The 25,077-nt window shown below is 46.4% G+C and overlaps 1 protein-coding gene across 1 annotated transcript in view; it reads right to left on the minus strand.

Moving 5' to 3' along the window:
- Nucleotides 1-23: 23 nt before the first annotated feature.
- The window catches only part of PRPF8 (pre-mRNA processing factor 8), a 30,787-nt gene continuing 5,733 nt past the window's right edge, over nucleotides 24-25,077 (minus strand). Inside the window, exons 7-43 of the mRNA XM_069603019.1 lie at nucleotides 24,753-24,878; nucleotides 24,554-24,659; nucleotides 23,258-23,448; nucleotides 23,010-23,129; nucleotides 22,734-22,923; nucleotides 22,482-22,601; nucleotides 22,237-22,371; nucleotides 21,769-21,898; nucleotides 21,198-21,394; nucleotides 20,894-21,100; nucleotides 20,601-20,764; nucleotides 20,045-20,171; nucleotides 19,751-19,943; nucleotides 19,292-19,479; nucleotides 18,900-19,138; nucleotides 18,538-18,684; nucleotides 18,165-18,375; nucleotides 17,858-17,974; nucleotides 8,834-9,081; nucleotides 8,554-8,733; nucleotides 8,217-8,352; nucleotides 7,965-8,134; nucleotides 7,509-7,638; nucleotides 7,245-7,391; nucleotides 6,884-7,044; nucleotides 6,386-6,577; nucleotides 5,527-5,764; nucleotides 5,262-5,390; nucleotides 4,245-4,358; nucleotides 3,988-4,161; nucleotides 3,548-3,741; nucleotides 2,444-2,683; nucleotides 2,204-2,345; nucleotides 1,099-1,239; nucleotides 837-976; nucleotides 532-734; nucleotides 24-358 (exon numbers count right to left, since the gene is read on the minus strand). Of these exons, the coding sequence (XP_069459120.1) occupies nucleotides 204-358; nucleotides 532-734; nucleotides 837-976; nucleotides 1,099-1,239; nucleotides 2,204-2,345; nucleotides 2,444-2,683; nucleotides 3,548-3,741; nucleotides 3,988-4,161; nucleotides 4,245-4,358; nucleotides 5,262-5,390; nucleotides 5,527-5,764; nucleotides 6,386-6,577; nucleotides 6,884-7,044; nucleotides 7,245-7,391; nucleotides 7,509-7,638; nucleotides 7,965-8,134; nucleotides 8,217-8,352; nucleotides 8,554-8,733; nucleotides 8,834-9,081; nucleotides 17,858-17,974; nucleotides 18,165-18,375; nucleotides 18,538-18,684; nucleotides 18,900-19,138; nucleotides 19,292-19,479; nucleotides 19,751-19,943; nucleotides 20,045-20,171; nucleotides 20,601-20,764; nucleotides 20,894-21,100; nucleotides 21,198-21,394; nucleotides 21,769-21,898; nucleotides 22,237-22,371; nucleotides 22,482-22,601; nucleotides 22,734-22,923; nucleotides 23,010-23,129; nucleotides 23,258-23,448; nucleotides 24,554-24,659; nucleotides 24,753-24,878 (6,142 nt within the window). The 3' untranslated portion in view covers nucleotides 24-203. The remainder of the gene's footprint in view (nucleotides 359-531; nucleotides 735-836; nucleotides 977-1,098; nucleotides 1,240-2,203; nucleotides 2,346-2,443; nucleotides 2,684-3,547; nucleotides 3,742-3,987; nucleotides 4,162-4,244; nucleotides 4,359-5,261; nucleotides 5,391-5,526; nucleotides 5,765-6,385; nucleotides 6,578-6,883; nucleotides 7,045-7,244; nucleotides 7,392-7,508; nucleotides 7,639-7,964; nucleotides 8,135-8,216; nucleotides 8,353-8,553; nucleotides 8,734-8,833; nucleotides 9,082-17,857; nucleotides 17,975-18,164; nucleotides 18,376-18,537; nucleotides 18,685-18,899; nucleotides 19,139-19,291; nucleotides 19,480-19,750; nucleotides 19,944-20,044; nucleotides 20,172-20,600; nucleotides 20,765-20,893; nucleotides 21,101-21,197; nucleotides 21,395-21,768; nucleotides 21,899-22,236; nucleotides 22,372-22,481; nucleotides 22,602-22,733; nucleotides 22,924-23,009; nucleotides 23,130-23,257; nucleotides 23,449-24,553; nucleotides 24,660-24,752; nucleotides 24,879-25,077) is intronic.

Here is a 25,077-nt window from a genome sequence, read left to right on the forward strand (position 1 = left end):
AGGGGAAAAAAAGCTTCAAAACCTCCTATTTATACAAAATTTATTATTATACTTTTTCACAATTACAAGTTACCAGGAGGTCAACAACATCACAAGCACAGAAGAGAGAAGAAGGGGCCAAGCTGCTGAATGTCACCAGCTTGTCTGTGGGGCCACAGGCTCTAGCCTTGACCAGAAGGCTGGAGCAAGAGGTGAGGAGACAACTACGCATAGAGGTCCTCTCGGTCCGCAGAGTAGACCTCGCCCTCCTGCAGGAGAGCGAAGTTGAGGAAGTGGGAGGGCCGGTGCACCTCGTGGTAGAACTCTTTGGGGTTTGCCAGCTGCAGCTCGTACTTCATGTTGGGATCATGCCGGACACCTTGGAGGAGAAGGAAGAGGCCAACGTTGGCAAGGTCCACCTGCCTCACCCAGCCTGGGTCCCTGGGCCATCTCTAAACCAGAATCTGGGCCCAAGTGCTAAGGGCGGTGGCCTAACCTCATCCCCACTTTCCTGTGCACCCCTGCCCTCAGCCCACACCCTGCCCCACACACCCATGAAGTTGTAGTTCCATGAGGACTGGGCAGGGACCATAAAGAAGCCAAGGAAACGGTCTGACAATAGCATCTGGACCCTCTCGTAGTGCGAGGGTAGGTAGCCTTTGGGGTTGTTGCCCTTGTCTGTGTTCTGGCGGCCCCATTCATAGCCACTGGGGGTCAGCTTGTAGGCTGTCAGGGTGCAGGAGCCTGGTGTGAAGCTGGAAGAGAAATGAGGACAGAGTCAGAGCTCAGGCCACCATTCCAGGCCCTAGCCCACAATGCCTCCCATCACCCTTCCTCCCAAGGGGGCTCAAGCCCACCTGCAGGTGATGATAATGGTCTTCTCGCCATCCCAAGATGGGTTGTCAGCCATGATCTTGGCATGGGTGGTGACATCCTGGGGTGACAGCTGGGGAGACTCGTTGGGCTGAGTATGGATCCAACCTAAGGGTTCCATCTCCTATAGGAAGAGTAGTGGAAAGCTCTTTAGGGCCCAGAAATCCCACCCATGAGAGTAAAACCTCTGCCTTCCCTCCACCACCCTGAGAGCAAGATGCCGCACTTCCCACTTCCTCCACTAACCTTGAGGTACTCATGCTGGGGCAGCTGGCCAGGCAGGTGCACAGTCTGGTGAGTGCCCCACTGTGGTACCATCACGATGCAGCGGATCTCCTTCACCTGGGGGTTATCTGGTGGGCTCACCCCATACAGGTATCCTGCAATCTGGAGACAAGGGGGTCAGAAACCAAAGAGATTCTTAGAACCAGCTTAATTCCCTTCTCCAGGAACAAGGTCAGAGTTCCCCAAAATGTGGCCAGAATCTCCTACATCAAAAAAGCCTGGGAGTACTTATTCAAAATGTTAAACATGGACCTCATCTCAGACTTAATCACATCAGAATCTTGAGTGGGGTCCAGGAATCGGCATTGCTCACACATTCCCCAGTTGATTATTTAAGTATTTAAGCACAGTATCCATAAACAAATGAGCACATGAGCACACAGATCAGGCATTCAACAAGCAGTGCACATCTTTAAACCCAGCACTCCGCAGCACTTTTTCCACCCTCGGTTTCTCCTCAAAACTACCTTCTTTGCCTAATCTTTTAGTTATCTTTTATTTCTTCCTGTTTTTGTCTTTTGTGGTACTCTGTCACACACAAGTTAATCATTTTGATGATGATTATTTAATAAATAATAATCTTATTTAAGATTATTCCATCACTAAGACAATAAATACTTTCTTCTAATAACTACTGTTTAGTATTTCACATCCAGATTTTCATTCCACCTGGATTTGCTTCTGTAAGTGCTACGGAGTAGGGATCAAGTCTCCCTTTGCTGATTATTTCAATGTCATAAAACACACTTCATCCCACAGATGGAGTGGAATCCTCAAGTGATACACCTGATTTACTGTATACACATGAATCTGTTTCTGACTATATGATACTTCTTTCCAATAACTTCTAGGCCAATCACACATCCTCCTCTCAATTGCCATAGCTTTATAATGCTTTGGTATCTGGTGGGGGCCAAAACCTTCCTCCGTTTTGGCTATCCTTACATACACTTTACTCATCCATGAATTTCAAAACCATCACCTCCAGTTCCAGGAAATCTCAGGTGAGTTTTAGGCTCATAAATGCTTAGCACACACTGTGGCCTAGATGGACAAACATACTCACTTGGGCCCGAAGGTCAGATATGCAGATAAACTTCTTAAGCACATTCTTGGGAAGGATATAGGTGTACCCAGTCTCCTTGATGTCATCAGATGAAACATAGATGTGATTGGTCCTTAGGTGCAGGTTGGCAGCAGAGATGGCCCTAACAACAGGCAGGGAATGTTGGCATTTTTCAACTCAAGCACTTCATGCGGCACCAGCAGGCCTTCCCATCCCCACCCGTCTTGCCCTATGCACTACCTGACCCTCCATTCAGTCTTAGAAGAGAAAGTCTGGGTCTCGTAGTTGCTGGTGGTGGAGGTGATTATTTCGTCGCCATGCTTGTTGACAGTGCGAGTCTGGGTTGCAGTGAGCTGCGACTGTTCCTTCGTCTGCTTCTCAATCTCAGCGATCTGCTGCCGCTGCTGTGATGGCGCTGAGATCTCCATCCCCAGGATGATGTCCCGAATTTCTGACTGTGTCAGTGATGCCACATTCACACTGTGGGGACAGTGTGAGTCACACCACAATGATCTTTTCCCTTGGTCACTTATGCCCCTAACTGCAAGCATGTTAACTGGGTGAGAAACGGAGCCCATGTGTACCCTGACCCCTGACAATCCTAAGTGATACTTATGCAGCAAGTGTGAGGTGGAAATACACTAATATGGATCAGATTTGTCACACCCCAGGCTGACCCTGTGCCTGTACACCTTCTGACCATGCTCAAACCAGATTTAGCAACCACACCCCCCACTCCACCTCAACAAAAAGTGCCCTAAAACTGGAAAAACTTTCAAAAACTAAAATCCTAAAATCCTGAAACAAGTTCTCAATCAGAGTTGACATGTCAGTCACCCTTACCAGTATCTGGAAAGGACATTTTTGGTTGTAAAAGTGACAGGGAGAGAAAAAAGGAGTGTGTGTGTGTTATTAGCTACTATTAGCTGTTATGTGCTACTATGGGGTCTGGGATGTGAGAACTCGTGTGTGTGTGTGTGTGTGTGGTCTGGGATATGAGAACTCGTGTGTGTGTGTGTGTGTGTGTGTGTGTGGTCTGGGATATGAGAACTCGTGTGTGTGTGTGTGTGTGTGTGTGTGATGAGTGGTGGTACTGAGGGGTCTGGAATGTGAGAACTTCCTGGACTGCATGGGCAGTAAAGAAACACCCTGCTCAAGAGTCAGCTTGAGCCCGGAGACACGGACACTTCCTGTACCATCAGAAGATACTGCCTATAAGCATCCCCATGACAATTTCTTGAGAATCGTCTCAGCTTAAAATGTTTCAAAAATCCCAGAAACCATACACTGAGCCACCTGTTTCACCCCCTGCGGCTCTCCTCTGTAGCCCCCACCCCTGCTCACTTGTTTTTCTTGCCATAGTCAGCCAAGATAAGGTCCTTGAGCTGCACCTCCACCTTGATCCACTCCTCGTCCGTCAGAGTGGGCCAGATGTGGTGCGGCTCTGTGATCGTGGTCTTGTCTGGCTTCAGGATCACCTTCGCGCGGTCGTTGTTCACATGCAGGGCACGCAGGATCAGGATGAGGCGGGAGAAGGCCTGCGGAGAGGTGTGGTGGCGTGGGGTCAGCAACTGGACGCTCTTCCCTCTCCTCCAGCCCATCCCTTTGGAGACTGACCCCTAAGGGGTCCCCCTCACCAAAGACAGGGGCACTGGCTCATCCACAGGTGGATGAGGTGAAAATAACCCCCCAAGAGGCCTGTGAGAAAGCTAAGGCACAGGACTTTCTTGTGATCCCAAACCCACTCTTCTCAGAGTGACGCTTCCAGCAAGCTGGTTTCATACCGTGTAAGATGAGATAGTCTTGAGCCAGTCGTCATAGAGGTTAAAGAGAACCATCTGCGGCTCAGTGGCTTTAAGGATGAGATCCCCAAACTTCTCCACCTTGAGGCAAGCCTGGAAGGGGAGCTGGAGCTCTGATCCTTTAATCACAATATTGGGGAAGTCCAACAAGTGCACCTGAGACAAGATCAAGTCCAAGTTTAGAAACAGAGCCAGCAGGTCTCAGCCCTCTTTCCTCCTACTCATTCACCACCTCTCACCTCCAGTGGATCCAGCATGCCTTTCCTAGTGACAATGATCTGCTTGGGCTGCTCTTCCACGGGCAGAGATCGGATCAGAGCAGCCACCTCCTCAGCTGTCTTCCATTTAGCCAACTAATAAATAAGAAAAGAGGACAGGGAAACTGAGTCTCTGCCCTCCCAGGTCAGATAGAACAGAACATCCCAGTCTTGAAACACTTACCCTTACCTTATGTTTCTACTGTATGCTACTAATCGTTAGGTACTCAAGAGCTATAGAAAAAATGTCCAATTGTCTTGCCCCAAAGGATGTTTCAACTTAGCTGGCCAGAGGAAACTCACACAAGCTAGTGTTTGACTATATACACACTATGTCAGGGACAAAAGAAATAAAGGCTAAAGGTCACAAAAAGTTGCACAAAGAAGGAAGTCTTGAGGATTGAGCGAGACAGTGATTAACAGAGCTAAGAGAAGAGTTCATTCCAGAAAAGCCACAGAGGCGGAGATGTTCACCAGGGTCTGGGATACCAGGATCCTGGACTGACTGCCAGAGGGGCATGCTGCAGAGGACAAGAAACCGTGGCTGGACAGATGACAGCCTGCCTAGACATCAAGCACCTAGAAAACCAGAGCTACCTTAGCAAGAAGTAAGGGTCACCAAAGGCTTTGAGGCAGAGAAGAGACTTGGTGAAACCGACATTTTAAGACTATGTTCCCTTTAGAAAGATGATTTTTCATAGCCCTCTTCAAGACAGGTTAGAGACACAAGATCCAGATAAATAACAAGGAACTACTGTACAGCACAGATAACTCACGAAGCAGAAAGCCCAGTTAGTGGGTGATGAAGGACCTCAATTATTCTTGGACTTCTTACAAGAACACTTCCCAAGTTAAGTAATTCAGGGGGAAAAGTGTAAATGAGATACCCTCAAACTTGCAAAGAGAGAAATAGGGAGATTCTTTCTCACACATCCACCCAATACCAAAGAATAAGAGGCAGCACGGTTCTATAGCCTCTCTACCCTTTAACAGGCTCACCTGCCCCAAACGCTTCTGTCCAGCCCACACAGATGTGTGAATTATCTTGAGAAACAGCTGCCCTGTGCGTGGGTTGAAGATGAAGATGGCCCCATTGATGGGTTTGGTGGTCAAGTTCCCTTCAAAGGTCTAAAGAATGATTACATCAGTTAGCACAGTCTAGACACAATCAGCCTGCTTTCCTTCCAGTATGCACACACTTGCCCAGTCACCCTCCCATAGGCATATACAAAGCCCCACACCCCCACATGCGTCTAACTCTCACCTTATGGATAGTCACTCTGTAGACATTAGTGTCATCCACAAACCAGATAATCTGGTTGGAGAAGAGCTCACCGTAGTTCTGAGAGGACAGATAGGGCTCAGTGGGCTCAGATGAATAGAGCTGCAGCCCCTTACGGATCCGTTCACGTAACACATACAAGGCAGGATTTGCCTTCATGATCTTGGCCATGGCCTGCTGTATGAGAGGCTTGCTGCCAGGGAACCAGTTTCCATAGGCACTGTGAAGAGGAAAGAGGCAAGAAAGATTAAGACCAGACTAGAATTCCCAGGAACAAGGCAAAATGCAACTACAGAGAAAAAAAAAGCCTGTTTGCCAGGCTGAAATGAAAGTGTCTGATCATCTACACAGAGGCGAGAAAGAGTCAGTGACCCAGACGAGCAAACCGGCAAACCTTAGCAAACCAAAAAGCACATGCATACTGAAGTATGGGGTGGGTGGGGGGATGAATTAGGAGGCTGATAATAACATATACACTACCATATATGAAACAGATAAATAACAAGGAACTACTGTATAGCACAGACAACTCAATACTGTGTAATAACCTATATGGAATCTGAAAAAAAAAACTGATACAGGTATAACTAAGTCACTTTGCTGTGCACCTGACATTAACACAACACTGTAAATCAACTATAATTCAAAATTAATGGGGTGGGAGAGAGATTCAAGAGGGAGGAGCCATATGATATACCTATGACCAATTCATGCTGATGAATGGCAGAAATTAACACAATGTTGTAAAGCAATTATCCATCAACTAAAAATAAGTAATTTTTAAAAATTAAAACAAAGTATGGGGCTGATGAAAAATACATGCTTTTGAGCCTCAACTTACCTATGCAGGTTATATGCCAGGTCAATGGCAATGAGCACACCAGTGGGCGAAGGGTAGATACTCATGTTGTCTGTGGTGTAGTCCAAGAACTTGGCCCGGGCATAACGCTCGATGTCATGGGAATCGTAGTCCCCCCAGCGCAACTGTATGTCAATCCAATACTTCTGAGTGGTGGTGCTATCCATCACATCCCTGAAAGTGGAGAGGGCTCAGGAGTCTAGGCTTCCAGGAAGACACTGGTACAACCAATATCCCCAGAACACCAAGAACTCTCAATCACTCTGTCTACATCTTAAAACCAACCCCTCTCCTATTCCAGATCAGCAAGATGCACCAGACAATCAGCAGACCTGGCTGAAGGTGTTGACAGAATCAGGAGGTAACACTGGCTTCTTATCACAAAGAAAGGCAGCCAGGGACAATTTCAAAGTAGTGCTGCTAGAAGAACAGTAAAATGAAGGTTCCCAGATGCCCAGGGCCCGGTCAGAAGGCACTTACTTAGAGTCAGCCAGCAATGAGGGCCGGGAGACATTCCACTTATAGGATGCAAACAGCAGGATATCTGCACAGGAAGAATTCATCTTATAGGACTTTCGGGGGTGGATTGTCTCCTTCTGAACTGTCTCGATCTCCAGTGCATCCAGTTCCTGATCAAACACCTGGAGGCGAAGGTGGAAAGGTTATGACTGATTATGGAAGCCCACTTGCAGTGGGGGCTGACAGAACTGAAGATAATGGGGCAGCTGGGACCACAACAGAAGTCTCATCCTTGGAGCTCCGAGGGTGGATCTCCGCACCCCAAAGAGCGAGCAAGCAAACTGGACTTTCTGTGGCGCCTTTCCCCTCAATTCAGGCGCACCTGACACAAGTCCATAACGATGCTCTCGTGGATCTTCTGCCACAAGTGAGCTCGGAAGATCTGGATAAGAGAGATCTTCAGGGTGGGGATCTTGCCGTGCATGAAGATACCAGTCAGGTCCAGCTGCACCTGAAAGCCCACGTACACCTGATGGGAGACAGAGAAGGACAGTAGAGACTGAGAGACTCTGGTTCTCAGGATACAGTTAAGGAGGGAGAACCCTTGCTTCAGTTTCCCATTCCCATTTCTACCAATCACACTCACGTTGGCTCGGTTGATGGTTGGGGACCACCAGAGGGTGAATCTCCGATTGGGAATCTGGTTCAATCCTGATCGCTGAGCATTGGTGAGCTTCTTCCACTTCATGGACTCCTCAAAACCACTGGCTTTCTCCCTGGGAAACAGAGGAAATCAGGTAAAGTGATGTCCTACCATCCCCCCCCAGAGCACTGCTGACCTCCTGGAGTGGCTGTCTGGGAAACACCACAGTAGAAAACAAAGGCACACAAGGGATGAATTCAAGAGAGCTGTGACATGTGAGAGACCACTGTAGAGAGAACAGGGATTTCCCTGGTGGTCCAGTGGTTAAGACTCCACATGTCCACTGCAGGGGGTGTAGGTTTCATCACTGATCAGAGAACTAAGATCCTGCAAGCCCTGTGGCACCGCCAAAACATAAAAACCAACTAGCAACCGTTAAGAAGAGAATAGAATCCTCACCAGAAAAGCCCCTCCCAGGTAGGGAAGTAAGTGCCCTTGAAGAGGGTGTGTTCCAGAATGCCTTCCACGCCACCCAGGGCCTGGATCATGTCAGTACGGTAGTTGTTCAGGTTCCAGAGCTTCCCATCATGCCGCTGGTGTGTCCACCAGAAAGGGTTCTGCTTCAAAACCTAGAAGGCAAGGCAGGTCCAGTCAAGCTTCCAAGAGCCCACTGCCCCAGGTTCCCAGAACAACCACAGTCCCCTCCAGTACCTGGTACTGCTTAAAGTCAGTTCGAACACGCCAGCCCTTATCATAAGCCAGTGTGTGCCTGTCCTTCTGGAAGAGAGTGTTGATTCGGGGAATGCCACGATCCCATGAATCTTCTAGATCTTCTAGGGTCAGTCGTCTGCCAAGGAAAAAAGATCAAACTTAAATACATGTATGAAAAGTTCAGCATTCCTCCCTAGCCAAGGATAAATATTGTCAGATATAGAACCTACTTCCCTGACTCCACAGAATACAGCATGCTCTGTCCTGACCTCTAGACAGGGCTCAAAGGTCACCCCTCCACCTCCGACAGAACTGCTACACCCCTGTGGATACCCACCTGTTCTGAGCAATGGCCTCTTGTCTCTTGAGTGCATACTCAGCCCAGACCCGCTGAGAATCAATGAACTCACTCTCCCATGGCTGTATGTAGCGATACAAATTGGGAATCAGCTGGTCTTCTTCATGGCTCATTCCTGAACGGAAGTGTGTGATACCTACATCTGTCTGCTTGGACCACCTGTTCAGGAGCACAACCAAGATTAGAAGAAAAACAAAGGCTAAAAATAAAGAAACATCCTTTTCCTCAGGGGCTAGCAAGATTCTTAGCAAAGTCCTACCTGAGGTCAGACTGGGGAATGAGCACATGGCCCATTGAGAGCATGCCAAGTCCACCCAACTCCTTAGGGGTGTAGAAAACGACAGGGGGGAATCGACTCGGCATCTTGGAGTTGAGGCCAATCTTGATTCGTGTCTGGATCTTGTTCTCACACTTTACCAGCAAGTCCAGGAGCTCCTGGGTGTTTACCACAGCCTCTCGAAAGTATGTCATAAGACCAATAAGAGCTGTGTTCCACTTATTCACAATCTGAAGACAGTGAGGAGAAAGTAAATTATCAATAAGTCCTTGCAGGGAGAGGGCATGTGGCTGGGAATCACTAGATACAATTGGCTAAATTCTCTCTAGTTCTCAAGAAAGAGCTGAGCTCAATGTCATTAGGGAAGTGTGTATACATCAAAATCACTATGAGATATACTTAACACCCATTGAAATGGCGATGAGTGAGTGACAAGTATTAGCACGGATGTGAAGAAAATATTATCATATACTGCTAGTGGGAATATAAAACAGTATAGCCACACTGAAACAGCCTGGCAGTTCCTCAAAAGATTAAACAGAGTGACCCAATAATCCAGGTATATACCCGAGAAAAATAAAAACTTATGTTCACACAAAAATGTGTACATGGAGTTCCCTGGTGGTCCAGTGGTTAAGAATCCACCTGCCAATGCAGGGCACAAGGGTTTGCTCTCTGGTCCAGGAAGATTCCACACGCCACAGGGCACCTAAGTCCATGTGCCACAACTACTGAGGCTGAGCTCTAGGGCCCAAGCTCCTCAACAAGAGAACAAGAGAGCCTCTGCAGTGAGAAGCCCACACACAACCAGAGAGTAGCCCTCGCCTGCTCCAACTAAAGAAAGACCATGCACAGCAGTGAAGACCCAGCACAGCCTAAATAAATACATTAATTAAAAAGTCACATTAAGAATGTGTACACAGATTGTTCATAAAAGCATTAGTCATAATAGCCAGAAAATAGAAAATCCCCAAATGTCCATCTACTGACAAAATGTGATACATTAACAAAATATTACGAAATATTATAACGAAATATTATTTATCCATGAAAAGGACTGAAATACTCATACACGCTATAACATGGATAAACCTTGAAAACATGCTAAGTGAAAGAAGCCAGATGAAAAAGGTCATATCCATGGGCCACTTATATTAAACGTCCAGAACAAGTCCATATAGACAGAAAATAAGACGGACTTCCCTGGTGGTCCAGTGGTTAACAATTCACCTAACAATGCTGCAGATGCGGGTTTGAATCCTGAATGGGGAACTAAAATCCCACATGCTGTGGAGCAACTAAGTCCCAGTACTGCAACTACTGAGGCCGCATGCTCCAGAGCCCATAGGACATAATATGTGCACCACACGAAAGAGCCCGCATGATGCAACAAATCTGCCGTGTGCTGCAGCTGAGACCCAGGAGCCGCAACTACTGAGCCCGCATGATGCAACTACTGAAGCCCACACGCCCTAGAGCCTGTCCTCCACAAGAGAGCACGCTGCAATGAGAAGCTCGCCCGCCTCAACTAGAGCAGCCCTCGCTCGCTGCAACTAAAGAAAGCCTACACAGCAACAAAGACCCAGCACAGTCAAAAATAAACAGAAACAACAGACGCTGGGATTAGCAGATAGACCTACAGCATTTATAATTATGCTTGAATATATAAGAAAAACATGAACATAATGAGGAGAGAAATTGTTGTTAAAGACCCAAATGAAACTTCTGGAGATAAAAATTTCAGTATCTGAAAATTTAAAATATATTGATGAGATTTACAACATTTTAAAGCTTCAGAAGAAAATAATGAAGGCAAAATAAATACTCTTCCTGACAAACAAAAGCAGAGCATATTCACTGCCAGTAGACGCTTATTACAAGCGGTGTTAAAGGAAATTCTTCAAGCAGAAAGAAAATACCAGAGGGAAATTTGGATCTACATAAAGTCATGAAGAACACCAGAAACAGTATGTGGGTAAAAAGACATTTTTTCTCATTTTGTAATTTCTATAGAAGATTAAAAGGCTGTTCAAACCCCAAAGAGCAACAATGTATCACTATGTTTATAATATAGGTACAGCTAACACTACAAAGAATGAGGGAAAAATGAAAGTAAACTACTTACTGTAAGGTTATCATACGATATGTGATGTAATAGACCAGTGCTCACAGTAAGACAGAGATGTACACTGTAAACCCTAGAGCCACCAAAAAACCAAAGAACCGTAGCTAATACTCAAAGAGTAGAGATAAATTAAAATCATACCAAAATCCCCACTTAATCCAAAAAAAACTTGGAAAATTAGTTACTCAAGTTTTCCTCGGTCTCTTTCACAGATCTATGTTATGAAACCTTTTTCTCATGTTTAAAAAATAAGTTAAAAAGAAGGCAGGAAAAGAGGGAAAAAACCAGAACAACGAACAGACGGCAGATTTAAACTCAACCATACTGACAGTTATCTCAAATTTAATTGGAGTGTTTAGACTACTTGTATGGCAAAGACTATTCAAATGAATTTAAAAAGCAAGAACCAATTAAGTGCAATCTGTAAGAAGTGAACTTTAATTATAATGACATAGCTTAAAAGTATAAAGATGGAAAAAGACATCCAGGCACACACAAGACAAAGCTAAAGGGGCAGTACTGACACCAGACAGTGTAGACTTTAGAGCAGAGAGGACTACAAGGAACAAAGGGCATTTCATGATGATAAAGGAGTCGATTCATTAAGAAGATATGATAATTCTAAAGATACTGCCTACTTAATAACACAGCCTCAAAATATAAGAAGCAAAAAAAAAAAAAAAAAAAAGGATGGACCTGTTGAAATACTAAGACTCAAAGAAAACAAAGCATATAACGATGCCCAAGGGTATGGACTCTATATGCCTTGTCAGGGTGCCAAGAATGCTGCTTCTACCTACTGAAATGTCTATGTGTGCACCAGCTGCAAAGTTAACTCCTAATTCCAGCTGTGTCTTCAGGTACATGATAACAGCATTCCACCCGGCACACGCCTTGGTCATCACTCATATGCAGGTTTCTGAAGAAAAAAGTTTGTCTCAGTGAGATGGCTCCCTACTCCCCTAAACCTGCTAATCTCCTGATGACTCACTGGTTTTCCATCTGCAAGCCAAGTACGTTTGTCCAACTTTCACTAAATATTCAAAAGATACCAGAGCAGTCTAAATTTCAGACATCCTTTCATGCTCAAAAAAAGTATAAATTTCTGGGAAAATGTCATGTGTCTTTATATTATAAGCTTAAATGAGTTTAATAAAGTGAATGGTATCTCTGAAGCCAAAAATAAAAAGAGGAACCTGGAAGGGGAAATAAATCCACTACTTCCAACACTCCTCTTTCAGTAATTGACAGAAATAGGCAAAAGAAAAAAAAAGACATTAAAGGACTTGAACACCACAACTTACAGAACCTAAATGACATCTGTAAAACCCAACAATAGCAGAATACAGATTCTTTTTCAAGTACACAGGAGACAGTCACCATATAGGCTAAACCATAAAACAAGTCTACATTTGAAAAACTAAGATCATAAAGATCTGACCATAATAGAATTAAACTAGACACCAATAACATAGAGGTATCTGGAAAAACACCTCAATATTTGAAAATTAAACAGCATACTTCTAAGTGTGGATAAAATAAAAACTCACAAGGGAAATCAGAAAACATTTTTAACTGAACGAAAAGGAAAACCTATCAAAATTTGAGGGATGCAGCTAAAGCAGTGCTTAAAAGGAGATTTTTCAGCACTGAATATGTCCATTAAAATGAAAGGTCCAAAACTGTCATTTAACCTTTAACAGACTAGAAAATGAAGAGCAAATTAAACCCAAAGTAAGCAAAAGAATAGAACCAATGAAATAGGAAAGAGAAAAAATAAAATTAAACAAAACCAAAAGCAATTTTTGAAAAAGATCAATTAAAAAAGAGAATAAACTAAAAGTTTATTCCAAAAGATATAATCAAGGTTTTAAGGCAAGGAATGTTTGTCAGACAATTGAAGTGGAAGATCACACTGGCTGGAGTTATCATACGTATGAGCCTTGAGCGAACAGTATTCAGGACAGGCAGTACAAAGTGACCCCAGAGTGAGGTAACAGCCTGAACCAAGTCACAAAAGCAAAACCGAGCATCTGAGCAATAGACCTACAGAAGCACCTGGGGGCCAGAACGGGCTAGATCTGGGAGTAAAGCAAACAGACTTCAACAGGATACCTGAGGCTTAGTAATAAGTTCTCTGACTGTATTTGGCCCTTGGAATCACAAGCTGCATGGTTTGTATCACAGAACACCCCAGTTCTGCTGTAGCTACCAGTGCTGTATTGCTGGTAGGCAATAAGTATGAATTCCCAGACAGCATCGTGTTTCTTTAAGAACAGCAGCAGTTTCCGGGGATGAGTGGAAGCAAGAAGGAAATTACACTGATTCCATGTACCATGGTTAAAAACTTCACACGTTATGTCTTCATAAATGAGACAAATTCAGCGTACATAACCTGCACATCGTAATACATGACCAACTTGGAATGTAATGTGGAAAAATAAAACTGATGTTAGGACAATGGGTTGCTGGTGTTTTATGGATTTTGTATTTTTTTTTTTTTACTATAAATGAAAACATAACTTAGAGAAATTAATTATAACTTTTACTGTTTCCTTTTAAACCACGATATAGTAGAGACCAATTTTTTTTCTATTTAAAACTAAATGTATGGTTGGGGTAGGGGGCAGGGGAGACAAAGAGGCAGAGAGGGTTTTTTACGGCATGAAAACTGTATGTTATTTTAGCAATGGATATGTCTTCCTATCGGCTTCCCAAGTGGCGCTAGTGCTACAGTCCACGGGGCTGCAAAGGGCAGACACAACTGAGTGACTGAGCACAAGTATTCTACATTTGTTCAGACCCAGAGAATATATGCCACACCAAGAGTGAACCCCAAGGTAAACCTGGGACTTTGGATGGTCACGATGTGTCAACGTAGGTTCACCTGTGGTAAAAATGTACCACTCTGCTGAGGAACGCAGGCGCACGGATTTTATGGGAAATCTTGGTACCTTCCTATTTTATTATAAAACTAGAACTGGTCTAAAAAAATGTTTATTAAAAATAATGTAAAATAAAAATCAAAACAAAAAAGGACAGAGAAACACACCTACTGCTGGGCAAAGATGTTTGTTTCCTCTTGGCTTTAGACTTTAAATCATCTACACATGCTTATAGGGACTCCCTGGTGAGAGGGAGAGAAGACAGGGAACTCGGCGGGAGTTCCTGTCGGTCCTCCACAAGCTAAAGTTAGGTAGGTTGTACCTTATAGGTCAGGTGCTCAAACGTGGTATGTTGCTATTTTCCTTCTGTTATTTCTGGCACTTACCAGAGTCTTGTTTAAATGTTCCAGTCTTATTTCATAGCCACTACTAGGACTGAAGGCCTCCTGGCTCCAAGCTTGGGAGAGCACACTACCCATACATAAAGCAAGAATGCACCTAAAGCTGTAGCATCAGTAATGACTACAAATGAGTCCCCCATTTTACAGATGAGGGAACTGAGGCCCACAGTGGGTGAGTGACTTAACTCAGATCCCAACCAGTAACGCGGCAGAGCTAGGACTGAACCTAGTCTGACTCCCGAACCATTATTCTAACAACTACATCACACTGCCCCCTGACCTCTGGCTCTAACCTCTCACACATCTATTCCCTTGAACCCCGCCTTTCTTCCCCCAGGGCCACTCGTCTCTTCTGGTCTCGTCCTTCTCCCCGGCCCAATATCCAGGATTCCAATGGGGTCAGCACCTTTGACTCCCTGCATCCAGTCCCTCACGACGCCCCAGCAGCCCTCTGACAAAGCCCCTATCCTCAATCAGCACTAGAATCGATATACCTTCTCCAGCCCCTGGCTGAGTGCCTGAACAGCTAAGTCCTGGGAAGAGGCACTCACAGTTGTCTTCAGTCTCTTAAACCCCTCAGTGCAGTTTCTTCAACAGCTGAATCACACCCTCACTGCTGTGCTCAAGTCCAACATCCTATGCCCCTCACTCCAGCCCTGGCAAAACTGAAAAAAGCAAGATTTGTTACAGCTTCCCACTATACTTATCTACATTCACATCAATACCGACCTCCTCCTACTAGGTTCAGAGGATGCTTCCCGGTACCTACTCCTGCTGAGCGGACACCGCTCCATCGCTTATCACCTCTCTGCTGCACTCAGAACGCTGCTGGCTCCCTGCTGTGCAGACTCCCATCACTCCCATTTAAAATACCTGCCCTGACTTCTATCTCCCTCTAGATGGCGTCTCTACGTTCCTCCTCCTCCAGCTGCTCTGGCAAACTGACAGTCCTTGGTGTCTCCACTCCCTCACTTCCCATAAAGCCTCACCCACTGCAATCTGGCATCTCTCCCCACTATTTCTGAAACAGCTCTTGCTAAGGTCACCAATGACGTCCTGACTGCCAAATCCAATGGCTACTTGTCAGGCCTTATCTGACTGAAACACTCTTAGGCAACTGACACTGTTAAGTGCCTGTCCCGATTCTTGACAGGCTTGGCGCCCGTGGCCCGGCACTCGCCCAGTCTGGCCACACTGATGCTCAGTGCTCCCTAAGGTTTCAAACTCATCCCTCTGCTCTTCTTGCTCCTTCCACTTTCCCCAGATAATCTTGCTCATCTTGAGCTTTCAACCATCGCCTTTATGCTGACAGGCTCTTAAACCTACATTTGCAATCCAGACATCTTCTCCAAGCTCCAGGCTGCAAAGTTATCTCTACCTGGACATCCTATAGGAACCTCTAAGTTCCCCCTAACCTTTTACTTTCTCATCTCATTTCTCTCCCTGGAGCTTCAAACCTGTAATACTTTTTTTCATCAAACCTAAGAGGTACTGCTAAGAGGAACAAAATACATACACTTATATATGGATACATTTACCTTGGAACTGAAGAAATGTGATTTCAGGAAGTGTCTGCTGGAACCTCTATCTGGATGCTTTTAGGAACATCAAACTTCTTACACCCTAAACTAAATCCTTTTATCTTCTCTCCTAAACACACTCTTCTTCCTGTAGTCTTCCAGTTGGTGGCTCCATCATCCATCCAGTCACCCATACCAAAAACTGAATGTTATTTTGACTTCCTTTCCCTCTGGCATATCACCACAATGAAGCTCTGCTGACTTTTATCTACTAACTACTTATCAAATTTGTTCCCCCCATCCCTCTACATTCACTGTTCTCATCATTTTTATCTGGCCTTCAGCAGAGCCCCCAAACCTCATCTTTCTTCCTACTCTTCTGAATCCACCTTCCCCACAGCTGCACGAGTGAACCACCTAATACAGAAACCGGAACAGTCACTCCCACGCTCAGGATCCTTATGGGATTAATGAGGCGGTGATGACCTCCATCATCTAGCTCTTACCTATTCCGCCTCCATCTCTTCCACAATTCTATTGCCCCAAACTTTTTATGGCCCCAGACACTATGCTTGCTACTCTTCATACCTCTGGCTGAAAGAAGGCCCTCCCTCACCTGTCTCTCACATCTTATTTCTTTTGGGAAGTCTTTCTCCCTTTCCCAGACTGGGCTACAGTCAAGAACGCGAGGACTTTCACTGATCCCCAAATAACACGAGAGCTCTAAAAACATATGGTACTACAGTTCTCTTGACTATGCATGTCTCTCCAACCGGGCAGTGAGCTCGAGGAAAGCAGAGACTCTCTCACAGGCAGCGTGTGTGTATGCCTTGAACACATGGAAATGAACGAGTTAAACAATTCCTATCATCTGACTCTAGAGGATATAAACCAACCTAAGAAGACAAATACTGTTTCCTTGCACTATACCCCCCAAAAATGTACCATGAGGGATTTGAGATAAGGAATATCATTTTTAAAAAATGTATCCTTCACAAAACTATTAAAAAAACTCTACTAAAAAACTGAAAGCCTTCTTTATTACATATTTAAAGGGACAGGAAAGCCAGAAGGGGAGAAAATGCTACAGCTAAGAGTTACTCTAAGACAAGTCAGGAGAAGGTGATTTTTTTTTTTTAACCCACTGGGGGATTTTATTTCTATATATGCGCATTGACAAAAAATCCCAGGTTATCCCCCCATGTGTTTTTATGTCTTGCTTCTTTGCGGTCCACGATGCCAACTGAGTTGTCAGCACAATGAATCCAAACTGATGGGGCAAGAACAGAATATACCGCCACTTTTCTAGATCTTTGAGTTGCACAGCAAATCTGGGGCTGATCACCTCACGACAGTTGTTTAATCTGCCCGTAAAGTTCACAGTTTTGCCTGCTTTGTGATCACTAGTGATTTCAAACTCACCAGTATCATGCTGCCTCGTCACCACAGCTAGAAACTGGACAATGACTTTGAAATACAACCTGATAAGAACCTAGACTTCCCTTTCTTTTTGGTATAACTGATGCTCTTGAGAGCAACAGCCAGGACATTCACGTGCACCATTTCTAGAACGGGAAAACAGCAGAAAGAGCAAGGCGACTTTTTAAACCTTGATAAAACATAAGCCCACACAGTTAAGTAATCTTCAGATTACTCTTTCTCAATTCCAGCTGCCTTCCAAAGGGGTGGAGTGGGGGGCTTTGGAAGCAACTGAAGAGGAAATAAACAAAGATACCTTGTTATACTTGCTTTTTAACATGCATGCTATATTAAAGGTCAAAAGATTAAATGTATGACCTGGATAACAAGCCTTCAAATTTTTTTTTTTTTCAAGCCTTCAAATTTAAAAATCCCACTTCTACTCTCAACTTAGAAGCATCACAACTACACGGATGTAGGCTATAGAATTCCTACAGGGAATTCTCAGGAAACCACTGTAAATTGATCTGACACTCTAAGCTGCTGTACCATGAAGCATGGAGACTGTACTCTGAACACAGCTGGGAAAGAAGAACAATAAAGCAGGGAAGGACCGAAGGGATGAGCTGGACAGAGGCCACGACTACTGTGCGTACCTTCGTGAAGGTGGTGGAGCCAGAGGCCATCAGGATTTGGCGCACGCGGTTGTGGAAGCGCTGCATTGACTCATCATCCACACGCAGGAAACACTGAGCTGTCCGCTCTTTAGTCACCTACATCACAAGCTCAAGGTTAACCACCTCTGGAAATGCCAGTGGAACAAGAAACAACTCTGACCACCACTAAGCCCTAGGCTCCCAGGAAGGCCCAGCTGACAATGGAAAGTGTGCTGCGCCTTTCACCCCACACCTGTGAGGATGCAGCTGGGCCTACTCCTGCCCCCGGCCCCACCTGAGACTGTACCTCGTTCTGTAGGTTCCAGACCCCGTCCTTGTGGGTGAACTCCTCATAGCTGGTGCGGCACTTAGGCAGGATGCGGCACTCAAAACCACACATGTTGAACAGCAGGTTGGGGTTGTCCTTACTGTACACGGATACGAAGCTGTTCTCCCACTGAACTGTAGTCACTGAGCGTGGCAGACGGTTCTTGATGTCCCAGAACACTGCCCGACCCCTGCCCACAGAGAACACAGGGTCACATAGGTCTCTTCGAAGGAGCTTCCCTTCAAAGGCCAGCTAGACTGATGACGTCCTGACAGAACACGCCCTCCCACCCAGGACACCGTCTGATCAATTCCCTTTAATCATCCTCTGGGTCCCTCAGGCTTAGACTCACAGGTTGACATCATGCTTCATTAGGCGCATGCGGGCGTCTCGGGGCCAGCACTTCTTGTTATTGTAGCCAACGATGTTTTCGTTGTTGGGGTCAGGGTGCTCTGTCAGGTAACGCTGGATAAGGTCCCGAGCCTCATCTGCTGTGAACCTACAGAGACAAGGTGCGTGGCTGAGGCCCAAGGACACTGGATCTCATGAGGCCTATGGCTCCACAGGTGGAGGCCACTCCCAATTCCCACCCTACTCACAGGACTTCATCCCATTTCAGAGCGCCAACCCAGCAGCAAGTCAACTAAAGTATAATAGCTGCTTCAGAAGCTGGGCAAGGACCTCAACACAATAAGACTCCAGGCAAGCACTCACCTGAAGAATATATGGATGCGATCAATGTATCTGCAGAAGAGACGGATGGGGTGGGCAGCCTCGGTGGCTATGTCTTGGAAACTGAGGAAATCATTTGGCATTTGAGGTGGCCCGGCCATCTCACTGGCTCGGTGCAATCCCAACACAAGCAAGTCCATCACCAGGCCATAGTATTGTACGATGAAAGAGGCAAACTGCAGGCCTCTGATGATCCCATATGAATTTGTATGGTTCATGTCCTAGAAAGAAAGACAATTCTTAACCACAGCCAAATCCCAGGGTTTTCAGGGCCCATCCTCTTCTGCCTTCCCCTCGCCACGGAAATCCCAACTCAGTGGGCCCGACCACCTCCCGCTTCCCCCAATTCCTTGCCACCCTGACCCAAGACACACCTTGTAATTGATAACGACGTTGTTCTTGGCTGTCATGTAGTCAGCTATGTTGTGGTCAACGATGAGACGCAGCAGCCTATTGAGCAAGGTCAAGTCAATCTTCTCATACATCTTCTCAAATCGTGACTCCAGCATGACATTGCACTCACCCTCGCTTGTCTCCCACACATCCTGCAGGTTATTGATGCCTGGGGGGGAAGAAACACAAAGCTCTGGCAGGTTAGAAGTTCCCTTTCAGGACTAGAGCCTACAGAGCCGTCACATTCCTATCCAGATCTTAAGACCACTCCATTCATTGGATTGCTAGCTAGCAGAGTCAAATCACTCAGTGTAACATCAACACCATTTCTTTGGTACCAGGCATCAAGAAAGTAAACTAATTATGCTATCTGGATGAGAATTTCAATGTAGAAATTAAGGTATCTGCCTTCCTTAGAGGCAACCCCAGAAAAGTTTTACCTTGGCACCACTTGTAAACAAGCAGAGGAGGTGGTTCTGTGTCTGCAGGCTTGATCCAGGGTGGGAACAGGCGGCGCTTGTCAGCTTCGTACCATAGGTACTGGTCCAGGTAGGCATCAGTGATCTTCTCCAGCGGCTCCACATCATACACTGGCACCAAGTGGCTATAGAGGTCCATGAACTCAATGCCCACCTGTGGGACAAGGAAGCTGGCTCACACCAACCCACCAAACACCCTGGGTGCCATGAATGAATCACACAGCCAAAAGAAAACGTGTGGGGCATCTCACTCACTTCTTTAAAGGCTCTCTGTGTGAGGAGGTGACGCTTGATGCGGGACAGCGCCTCATGGGGGTTGTCATAGGCCTGCTCGATCAGACCTAGCTCCTCCCTCTGAGACTGGTTTAACCGAGACTTCACACTGACAAGGCAAAAGAAAAGGTGAATGAGGGCACTTCCCTGCTGGTCCAGTGATTAGGAATCCACCTGCCAAAGCAGGGGACATGGGTTCAATCCCTGGCCTGGCCAGGAATATTTCACATGCCGTGGGGGTAACTAAACCCATGCACTGTTAACTTCTGAGCCCAAGCTCCAGAGCCCATGCTCCACAAAAGAAATCACTGCAATGAGAAACCCACACACTGCAAGTAGAGTAGCCCCTGTTTGCTGCAACAAGAGAAGGCCCAAGGGCAACAATGAAGACCCAGTGCAGGCAAAAAATAAATTTAAACAGTGTGAATGGGAAAACCAAGAGGAAGCCATCCCCAGAAAGGCCTTCTGTGGACTCTAAAAATGATGCCACTCTGTGTCCATCACCTCCCTACAGGGACCTGTCGACTCTACTCCTCACCTGTAAGCTTCCTTGAGCCGCTCCAAAGCCAAGATCAGCAACTTGGTGTCATGCTTATAGGAGAGCGGGGGGAAGGGGATGGGCGAGAATCTACGGCTTTCCAGCCAATGCACAGTTGTGGTATACACTGCCACCGCTTCCTCTGCTGTGATGTAAGGACCATCCTGCAAGGTGGATATGAGAGTCAGCTTCCCACTGCAGCCTCATCCCACCAGGGCCAGGCACGGTCCCAACTCTGCAGTCTGCCCTCCTACTCGCCCCCCGTGCCCCTAGCCCAGCCTATTCCATCCAACCTTTAGGTAGTTGTGCTGCCGCTCCTGCTCGGCCTTCAGGTAGAGCCGAGTCAGGCGGCCCAGGTTCTTTTTGCACACGGTCTTGTCTACAGTGGCCCCGCGGCGGATGCGTTCTCGGTTGTAGTGGGCGGTGTTGGTCCACCAGTCAGCCTTGGCCTTCACATACCGAAGAATCATATTCTCTATCGGTGTTGGCAGCCCAGGGACCTGAAAGTGCAAAAGGCACGATGAGAAAGTGACAGGGGGCTAAAGTCCAGGAGTGGTAACATCCAGGCCCCTCTATGAGCTGGGGAGACCTCCCCACCTTCCACGGAATGTTGGCCTTCCAGCAGCGCCAGGCCTCACTGAGGTGCTGCAGGATCGTCCGGGCCTTATTCTGCTTGATCCCCTCAGGCATCATGTCCAGGATGTCATGCATCACAGCGGCCCGAAGCTCAAGGTCAAAATGCGACTCCACTCGCTGCTTTGTTACCGTCTTGGCCACCCCCTTTGAGTGTCGGCCTAGAAGCGAAAGTGGTTAAAAGCAAGATTGTTGTTCCTACTAAAGTCTCTACTTTCACGTCCGTTGATAACCACAGTTACAGTGAAATCAGTTAAGTACGAATAAAGCCCAGCACATGCAAGACACAATATGTCTGAAAAGATTCCCAACGAGGCTTCTGAGGCATTTCCATCCTGTAGATGCTCACTGGCCTTAAGGCCCCACAATGAAGCCCAAGAAAACAGAATACTAGGTCAGACTCATTAGATACTGGGCCTTAGAGGTGATCAGACAGGAAGGGATGCTCAATCTCAAACAAGGACAAGGGAAGGATCAGGCACACACGTGACCTATTCTTGAATGGGAGAAGTCAGACATGGAGAAAACCACTCACCTTCAAACTGCCGGGCCAGGAGGTTGCCCAGCCATCGCTCCAGCAAAGGGGTGATGCCACGCATGAAAAACAGCCAGACCCGCCAGCCAGCAGCCCAGAAACCACAGCCAGGGCCCTTCCCTACAGGACCCTAGGATGCCAAGCAAAAGTCAAAAACACAAGTTAGTAATTCATTCAGACAACAACAGAACACTGGGCAGAGATGGAGCAGAGAGCAGAGGTATGGCGATAAAGGGGGAAGAAAGAAAAGACTCTTCTAAGACCTCAATATTTAAAATGGAGTTAATGAGGAAACCAGCAACTGAGATTTTAAACTAAAGGTGGGCTCTGGAGAGAAGCGATGAGATCTACAGGACAGCAGTAATAACACTCAGAGCCTCTCGCCAAATAGGCCCTTGGAAAGAGCCCTGACCGATGGAAAGATTAAGATGGATCTGAGAACATGAATGCACAAGGGCAGGGTCCTACCGTGTTAAAGCGATAATAGATAAGGTGCTTCAGGTCCTTGCACATACGAATCTGCCGCATCAGCTTGTATTTGTAGCGGTACATGCCCGTCAGCTGCCCCACGTGGGCGAAGATATACTGCAACCCATCTGCCAGCTGCAACACAGTGGCCCCAGCAGGCTTTAAGCTAGAGCCAGCTCCATGATCAGCCCAGGCTTCACCCAGCTTCCCTACATGGGGCAGGGACTGGGGATTCCTAGCCTCACCTGGAAGGCATCCACATTGCCCAACCGATACTGTACATGACTGTCCACCACCAGCTTAGTTAGACGCAGAACTTCTCGACACAGATGGAAAGCATTTCCAAAACGAGATTTCTTTCTTTCCTGGAAAAAATGCCAAGGAAGAAACAACATTAGGTCAGCAATGCTCAGGACTGGATGCACACCTTCCCAAGAGGCCAGGGCAAAACCAGTCCGTCCTCAGCCCAGGACCCCCTTAAGGTCCAATGCAAGTACCTTGGTGGTGAGCGTCTTAACAGGTTTAAGGTTGAAGTTGTAATCCAGGTGCAGATAGTTGAGGTTCTTACGGTGAATGAGAAGGTTGAGCATGTTGTAGCCCTGGCGGCAAACCTGCAGCCCCACCTCCACCCAATCCAGCTTGGTAGACTGGAAGAATTTGGTGGCTTTGAAGGATCGGAATAGATACCTGGGATGGGAATAAGGAGTGAGAGTGAGCCACCTGATCATCTCTGGAACAGAAGAAGGCTGAGCAGGGGCCCCAGGGCACCTCACCTCTTCTTTTGGGCTTTCGGGGGCCGGTGCTTCAGGGCATTCAGCACATAGTACTTAAGCAGCTTCTGGTAGGAGACCCTCACTTTCACAGGCTGCCCAGCAGGACAATGCTCCCGATACCTGAAAAAACACACCCATTAGAGCTTGGCCCACCTCTCCCTCCAGCTGCCCTGTTAAAGGCTCTATGCCCACCCAGCTGGAGTCTTTAATCCTATACATCTGCTACTCTCCCCAGGTAGAAGCCTTACCAGTTCTTGACAAGGGGGATGTCTAGGGCCCGGCGAGTGCGACCAGAGCGTAGGTTGAAGGGCCGGGGGGCCCAGAGCAGGGCGATGCCATTGGCTGTATTGTCTGTGTAGAGGGGTGTGTCCTTCAGAAAGGGCTCCACAAACTCTGGGAGCTCGAACTCCTCATCGTCATCTGGCAATGGTTCCTGGCTCTGAAAGAAGAACCCCCAAGGGTTTAGCTCCTGCTGAACTGGGCAGAGACCTGGGATGATAGAGAAACTCTCTGGGGCCAAACACAGTGGCTACATCTGCTATGGAAACTGGGCTGCCTGACAAGAGAAGCCCTGAAGAACCAAGGCAAAGGAGGCCAAGGGAGCAGAGAACAGGGCAGGACCAACTGGGCAAGTAAGCAGCACTCCTCTCACCGCAACTGGCTCCACCAAAGGCCTCCCAGAGGAGCCCCCAATACCAGGGAGAGAGAAACATGCAATCACCTCCTGTCCAAGCTCCAAAAACTGGGCCTGGGGAAGGAGATCTGTTTATGTTAAGAACATGATGGAACATGAATCAACATCAAAAACACTGTGCCAAGTGTAAGAAGCCAGCCACAAAAGACTACATACTGTACAACTCTATTTATATGACATGTTCAAAATAGGCAAATCTACAGAGACAGAAAGCAGATTAGCAATTCCCTAGACATGGAAAATTTAAGAGAAATAGACGGTGACTAACATGGGTGCAGGGTTTCTTTCTGAGGAAATGAAAATGTCCTAATAAATGGAGTGATGGTTACACAGCTCTGTGAATAAACTAAAACCACTGAATCATACACTTTAAATGGGTGAATTGTGTGGTAGTGAATTACAGCTCAAAAAAAGGATTTAAAGACACCCTGGAGAGACTTTCCTGGTGGTCCAGTGGATAAGACTTTGCACTTCCAATGTAAGGGACACAGGTGTGATCCCTGATCAGAGAACTAGATCCCGCATGCCACAACTAAGGCCTGGTGCAGCCAAATAAATAATAAAATATTTTGAAAAATAAAAAATTTTTCTGGAAACAGACCAGAATAAGATTAGAGTCCCAGAGGAGAAACAATAAAGCCCAGATGAGTAATCATAGAAACCAAGATAATATCAATAACTTGGTTTGAGCCAAGTGCCAAACTCTCACATTACAGTTCCCCTCTTACAGCTTGAGGGGACCACTTAAGGATGGAAATCATGTCTCCCTCTAGCTGGACTTTTATCTAGTCATGCTTCTGCCCAGTCAGGAAATTTCTCTTGAAGAGCTGAGAATGTCCCTTCCTCTCACCTTGACAGAGTGTCTATGGGAAATTGGGTTGATCAAAGGATCAAAGTAGAAAGCTGGCAAATCAGGATCCTCAGTTTTGATGAACACAACATTAGGAGTGTGGTACCTGAAATGAAACAAGAGTCAGCCAAGGTGCTCCCCGCTGGCCCAACCGAAATGCAGCCACCCCTTTCACCCAGCTGGGCTCCAGCTCTCTCACCAGGTGAGGTGGACATGGTGCGGCAGGTTGTTATACAGGTAAGGAAACGCAATCTTGTACTCGGTGCGGATAGGCTGCCGGATGATGATCTTGTTAATGTCGTTGAATTCATTCCAGTCTTCATCCCTAGGGCACAGAATCAAGGGTGAGCAGCTGAGTTGGGCAGTCTGGAAACTACAATGGGATCTAAAGGATCAAGATTAGATTTTACAATGGCTGCTTCATGTTGATGTTGGGCAGAAACCAACACAATTCTGTAAAGCAATTCTCCTTCAATTAAAAAATACATTTAAAATTTACTTTTTTAATTTAAAAACATTCTACT

The sequence above is a fragment of the Ovis canadensis genome, chromosome 11 (assembly GCF_042477335.2).
Source record: "Ovis canadensis isolate MfBH-ARS-UI-01 breed Bighorn chromosome 11, ARS-UI_OviCan_v2, whole genome shotgun sequence".
Lineage (NCBI taxonomy): Eukaryota > Metazoa > Chordata > Mammalia > Artiodactyla > Bovidae > Ovis > Ovis canadensis.